This window comes from Peromyscus californicus, unplaced genomic scaffold (assembly GCF_007827085.1).
Source record: "Peromyscus californicus insignis strain IS unplaced genomic scaffold, ASM782708v3 Scaffold_7__1_contigs__length_154581171, whole genome shotgun sequence".
Lineage (NCBI taxonomy): Eukaryota > Metazoa > Chordata > Mammalia > Rodentia > Cricetidae > Peromyscus > Peromyscus californicus.
Window position 1 is genome coordinate 53,740,309 of NW_026294595.1, and position 7,194 is coordinate 53,747,502.

General features: G+C 42.1%; 1 protein-coding gene across 1 annotated transcript; it reads right to left on the bottom strand.

Annotated features, from left to right (window-relative positions):
* Positions 1-2,129: 2,129 nt before the first annotated feature.
* LOC128101451 (cytochrome c, testis-specific) lies at positions 2,130-6,969 on the bottom strand. The gene is made up of 2 exons (XM_052724561.1): positions 6,801-6,969; positions 2,130-2,278 (listed from the first exon to the last, which is right to left on the bottom strand). The coding sequence occupies exons 1-2, from the start codon at positions 6,967-6,969 to the stop codon at positions 2,130-2,132; spliced, it is 318 nt and encodes a 105-aa protein (XP_052580521.1).
* Between the last annotated feature and the right edge of the window lie 225 nt (positions 6,970-7,194).

The window sequence follows — 7,194 nt, forward strand, 5'->3', positions numbered from 1 at the left end:
CTGTCCACCAAACATGAGAGCCAAGGATGTGTGACAAGTGTAGGTTGTATCCAGGGTTGTGAGCTGACCCTTTAACTTACAAAGCCTTCTGCCTAGCCCTGCCTCCTCCCAGTCTCAAGCAAACAGCTCTTGTCATCAGAGAGATGACTGACTGGGAACCATGCAAAGAATTCTGAGAGACTCAGTTGTAGCCTCACTAAACTGGCACAGAAGGAAAGCCGTCAGCATGGCCAGAAGCAATTTCACAGAGAGCCATCCTAAAATAAATGTAAGCTCCTCAAAGACAATTTTAAAATAAAGTCGACCACAATGCACAACTTTAATTACCATGCTCATTTGTAACATTTCCTCCAACTTTCCTAATGAATAAAACATTGCCACTAAAAAAAAAAAGGATGGGAGCTTTGTGACTTGTTTCACTCTTACTAAGGCTAAAGTTTAATGTAATACTCACAATATGTTACTATCCCAACAATTTTTAAGCAGAAATCTACTTGAATAGTAACTATTCTTCATTTCTACCCAAATGTCTTTTATCATCTCTGTCCTCAGAACAGCTGCTTCTACTCCTCCTAAGGCAAAAGTATTTAAACTCGCAGCCTGAAGCCTCTTACTCCCCCTGCAGTGTGGGCTTGTAGCAATGCCAGCAAATCCTTCCGGCAGGGCTCTGTCAATCAGGACTGAGTTCTGAATGAGAATTGAGCTCAAGTTCTGTCTCACAAAGCTGATGGACCTCATGCAAACTAGGATGGGATGTGTTGTCCAAGTTGACCTACAGCTTTGCAAACCCAGCTCTGCTCTGAGCACACTCTCAGAGACCCTGTAACCTCTCTTCCCTTGCAGAAAATTCTCTTAGGGAGAGAGTAACAAGCTTAGCCTTACCTGCAGCCACTTTTGATTCCCAGAGATGCATTTCCACACAATACTGACACTGGCATCCCAGAGAAGTACATTCTCTCCAACGTGTCAGGAATACCAAGAGCAAATTTGAGCACTTAGCAAATTTAATGGAACCATCTAGAATATGCTCCTTTTCGACTATGTTCATCACACAGTAGCGGTACACACTATAAGTCAACCGATGATAAAGGCGAAAGTTATCAGTAGAAGGTTAACGTTTTGCTCCTGGACTGAACTAAACTCTAGGTACTGCTATAGAAGATACAGTTCACCCCCAAGGTCCTGGGGCGGTGATATGAAGTGTAAATGAAGAAACAGATGTTTCATCCTTCCCCAGACCCCTAACTAGTCTTCTACCCACCTCTTCAGTGTGGAAGCTGTTCCCTCCTCCCTGGGACCCCATCATTTGGACGACAGTCCTGCACACTGTGAAGAAGCTTCACTGCAGAGCACTGTGCCCTCCACTGCTTGCGCGGGCCTGCCCCACGATGCCACACTCTTACTATTCTGAGATGGGGCTCTTTCCACCCTCCTGCTGGTTGTTTGGGGCTTTTTCCCTCAAAAGAGCCTGAGTCCAGCTTTGTATTGCTAAGGATCAGGAGGAAATCTTAAAGACACAAATGCAAAAACACTTATAAGCTCCAAGATGTGCTTACCAAAGTAGGCTGTGATTTTATCCTTCTATCTCAATTTTGTTTTATTCACCCAGGGTCAATAACACTCTTTCTCTCTCTCTCTCTCTCTCTCTCTCTCTCTCTCTCTCTCTCTCTCTCTCTCTCTCCAAAAGCATTCCCAAGGTTTGACTAGATTTTTCCTACTTTCCCCCCTTAAAGTTACTTTAAGTAAAAGGCAAACAGCTTAATGAACATTAAAGCTGATGTCTGCTACATCTACATTTATACTTCAGAGAACCACTGGGATACCATCTCCATCCTAAATGGCAGTGTCCAGGCTCATAAAATGTTTTGTGCATGCAGAGACTAGTAAAGGAAAGATCTGTTTGCTTCCTTCTCTTCCTTCATTCTGATTAACACCGCCTTAGTGCCCAGATCAAAGCAAGTTCAGAGTCGTACGGGTATCTCATGAGTGGGCTTTACCCGATCAAAAATATCAACCTTTATTTTAACGTGTTAAAATTACTACAGGCTGATCAAAAAAGAGCAGAAATTGCTTCTTACTAAACACAATATTTGAAATTGAGAACTAATATTTTTAGATGCAATACTATCTCACGAGGATGTGGCCCGTTTCAAATACTGAATAAGGTCTTCTCTCTCGCTCTTCTTTTTTATGCCAGCAAAGATCATCTTAGTACCAGGGATGAATTTCTTTGGGTTCTCCAAATATTCCATCAAACTTGCTTCTGTCCAGATAATACCTATAAAATTGAAAATTAGTATTAAGTCTTTGTAGTCACTTTTTAGGGCTTACTGTCTGATAGGATCCATGTATGTGAACAATGTTACCCCTCACTCAATGGGAAGACTGTTTAGTTTATAATGTAAAGCCTGAACTATAAGAAAATTGCAGAAGTACAGTCTATTTCTGTTTCTCTGTAGAAATCCAAAAGTCACATGCTGTTTGGGACCACCAAAGATATGTCAATGAACAACTATCCCAGACATGTTGTGCCTACAGTGCTCCTGAAATCACAGTGTCCTTTCTAGAGAAGATCTCAGATATCATGTAATCTAACCTAATCTTCCATTTTGAAAATGGGCAAAAGCTGCCCCAAAGAAGAAAGTAACTTTCCCTGACATGACAAAGCCACCTGAAATCAAGAATTTTTGACTACTGAGCACAGAGATGGCTCATGGGTAAAAAGCACCATGAAGGCCTGACAACCTGGGTCCACAAGGAGAAAACCAATTCCCCAAAGTTGTCCTCTGATCTCCACATGTAAAGTGTGGCATGTATGTGCCTGCACACACACACACACACACACACACACACACCTATCTGTCATGGAAAGCTGTGACTTCGGTAATCCAATTTCAAGATGACAGAAAAAGATGTCCTCTTCCCCTTTGTAAAACCAGCCCAAAGGACACAAGCAACCCAACTTCTGGCTGAGGGTGTGCCCAGAAGTGTGACCAGCATCTGATACTCCACCTGTGAAGTACTGTTCACTGACTGGACCAAATCTGCAACTTCATCTCCCAAAGGAAGGCCCTAAGCTAGGACAGGACTGCCCAGGGACATGGGTACACCCAAGACTGACACCAGCAGGCCGACAGGCAGCCAGCATTGTGTTCATACTCTGTGCTCCATCTGGCTCCGCTTGCCGCCAGCATCCCTCTTTTATTTACTAACTGCTGTCGACCCAGCAAGCCAACTCTCTCCCATGCTTTGCTCTTGTCCCGTATTCTTCCAGTCTTCCCATACTGTTTCCTTTTTCATTTTCCTTTCTCAGTGTCTGCCCACTCTTGGCCAACATCATCTGATTTCCTTTCCTTGAGGTCAACTGAGCTGTAACTGCTTCCTCCTCCCCTTCCCTTGCTCCTAATGGCCCTTCATCAACACAGGTTTCCCACCTCCACTTTTTATCTAACAACCCAGTACTAATTACCCTGAGTTGGTTAATCTGTTTGTTTTTTCTTTCCCCTTTACCGGAAGCGTCTAATATTTCAATGCACACAGTACAACCAGTGGCTTTTTACTTCCCCAAATCATTGATGCTTAAGAGGTAGTATTTTAGTTATTACCATACTTTCATCGCAGGTGGACCTTTCGATAGAGATGTTTTTGCAGACATTCTAAATAGGTCTCCAGTTACTCAAGAAATAAAGCCCACAACTGACAAGCGGGATGGGACCTCGTGAACTGAAAAGGCTTTTTTATGTACAGGAAAGGAGACGGCTGATTGAAGGGGCAGTGCACAGCTCTGTAGTAATTTTAATTTCATTTCAATTTAAGTGTGGTTTATGACTAGACTGAAAATGAGGACTTTCCAACTTTACTGTCAAAGCAATAATAATAAAAGGACACAAGATGGAAACATCGCTTTAAAAATTTGTCAAGATTACCGGGTGGTGGTGGCGGCGCACAATTTTAATCCCAGCACTCGGGAAGCAGAGGCAGGCGGACCTCTGTGAGTTCGAGGCCAGCCTGGTCTACAAAGCGAGTTCCAGGAAAGGCGCCAAAGCTACATAGAGAAACCCTGTCTCAAAAAACAAAAACAAAACAAAAAAATTTTGTCAAGATGAGTACACAGCTCAGTGGTAGAGTATATTCCAAGCATGAAGACCTGGGTTCAATTCCCAAGTACCATTCAAAGAAACTTCATTCTCCAGAATTGAAGAAACATAAATGTAAGCACCAAATTTGACTTAAAATTGACTTCCTCAGTAACCTAACAACTGAAAATCTAATTGCACTAACCATAATGCAGTTCTAACACTAATTGTCCACAGTCAGCACACACTCCACAGTCCTCTGTAAGAAGGCCTTTATTTCAAAAACTATAAGGGTTTTTTTTTTTTGGGGGGGGCTGGCCACCCAAACTTCTGAAATTTCCACAACCTTCTGATGTCCAGTGAATCATTAGAACAGTTCACAGGACTCAGGAAAGCAGTACACTAACACTTATTATAAAGGCCATGTGTCAGGGGCGGGGCCTAAGAGACCCACAAGGCAAGGACTGGAGGGTCCCAACTTCACAGCTTCACAGTGTTTCTGAAGAATCAGGACCTCCTCACTCTGCCAGAACTTTGATGTCTAAGGAGCTTCCCTCCCATGGGGGTTTCAGTATAAAAGCATGATTGACAGACTCACCATGTCCTGACAGAACTCAGTTCCAGAATCTCAATCCCCATGCTGTCCCTAGAAGTCTACCTGATATCCCTGAGTATGCGGAACAATTATCTAATCACATCACTGGCCCTTCCAGCATGGTCGGCCCCTATCCAGAGATGATCTAGGAGCCCATCCATCATCTACAAGTGGAGTCATCTCATCAGCAAGAGTCAAGCCCTGGTCCCAGGGACTAACCATGATAAAGATACTCTTTTCACTTAGGAAACCCCAAGCTTTTACAGATTCCATTACAAAAACCCAAGAGAAGCCAGGCGGTGGTGGCGCACGCCTTTAATCCCAGCACTTGGGAGGCAGAGGCAGGCGGATCTTTGTGAGTTCGAGGCCAGCCTGGTCTAGAGAGCGAGATCCAGGAAAGGCGCAAAGCTGCACAGAGAAACCCTGTCTCGAAAAACCTAAAAAAAAAAACAAAAAACAAACAAACAAACAAACAAACAAAAAACCCAAGAGAAAGACAAAATCTTTTACTATACAATACCTGCTCGCCAGCATTTTTGTACATCCTGAATACAGTAATAGTACAGGCCTGACTCAAAGTCCCCAGTTTCATCCTCAAGACTTATGGAGTGGAAGGAGAGAACCTATTCCTGCAAGCTGTCTATGATCTCCACGTGTGCACTGGGCACATATGTAATCACACCACACACACACACACACACACACACACACACACACACACACACACACACAAATGACAAAGTGGAGATTGGAACCATGTAGCTGGAGCCACCATCATAATTTTAGTGAAGTACTGTACTTGCTACAATTTTGATGGCCCTGGGCCTTGAGAACATTATGCTAGGTGAAGGAAGATAGACACAAATAGTACCACGTTACATGATTCCTTATACATCAACAGTCAACATGCAAATCCAAAGAGACATGGAGTTGTTTAGCAGTCATTGAGGAACAGGGTGAGAAGGGGTGAGGGGTGAGGGGTGAGGATTGGCTACATAATAGATGAAGGTGCTTCAGGGTGCTTCATTTTTAAAAGTTCTGTAGGCTAGGCATAGTGGTGCACGCCTGTATCCTAGCACTCAGTACTAGCAGAAGCAAGTGGATCTCTGTAAGTTCAAAGACAGCCTGGTCTACATAGTGAGCTCCAGGTCAGCCACAGCTATGTAGAGAGACCCTGTCTCAAAAGAAAAAATGAATAAATAAACCAAAAGAATTAAAAAAAATGTTTTGAAACCAGTGAGAGGTAATTATAGTACAGTATCATAAATGCTAAATGTTAATAAATTACATACTCTAAAATAACTAAATGTTATATGAATTTCACTCCAATTAAAAAAAAGAAATTTAAAATAGCTGGGCATGTGGTATGTACGTATGTACCTATAATCCTAGCACTTGCAAGAGGATCATAGTGAATATAAGGCCACTATGGGCTACAAATGAGTTCAAAGTCAGTCTGGACTATATACACTGAGACCCTTGTCAAATAAAACCGTTTTCAAATACTAGTGCTCTGAGATTCTGGTCTGTATGATGTTAGGCCACCAATAAAAGTTCAAAATACAGTTGTGCTCTAAGAATATTTGATGTGCTAATCTAAGTATATTTATATATGTTCGTGCAATACATATACACAAAACAAATTGTTTTGCAAAGATACTACAGTCTTTTCTAGCTGTCTTAAATCTCAATTCTAAAAAGCTTTCTCACGTTACTGTCTAACTCCCTTCTACCAATAAATAACAAATAAATTGTTAAATATATTTAGATTCCCAACCCTGCTAAGAATCACTATTACAGATATAATCACTCCTGCTATCATGCCATTAAAATATTTTCTTTTTAGACTTAACCCATACTTTCTCAAGATAAATGTAACACAAAAAACAAACATATAAAGTAGTCTACCTGGGCAAAAATCTGTGCCATGAAAGATTTCTGATTCTTCTGAAAGGATAACAAGTTATCTAAATCCAGATCTTATGGCAAAACCCAGCATTTCAATACACAGAAACACAGCAGCAGTCTACGGCCAATGAAATAAGTGAGGCAAACACTCCACCACCAAATCACACACAGTCTTCCTGCAGCAAACTCTCCGAGCGCCACCCACAGTCTCTGGCCCTTACCTTTGTTCTTGTTGGCGTCAGTGTAGGGAAATCCTGGGGCTTGGCCTGTCTTTCGGCCAAAAAGGCCCCAGAGATTGGGACCTGTCTTGTGTTTTCCTCCTTTTTCCACTGTGTGGCACTGAGCACATTTCTGAACAAAGATCTTCTTGCCTGCTTCAGCATCTCCCATTTTGTTCCACAATGAGACCTTAGACCACAGACCAAAGGAAACACCAGATTTGCGAACCTGGGACAAAAACAAGTTGGGGAAGGATCCCATTACTTTGATTGCAGTGAATGTTAATAATATTAAGCAACAATGTAACATTTAATGTCCGTGTGCTTTACTGTCTGAGTGCTCAAAAACACAGATGTAATCACAGCATCCAGTTTTATAGACACTTAATTATCTCAT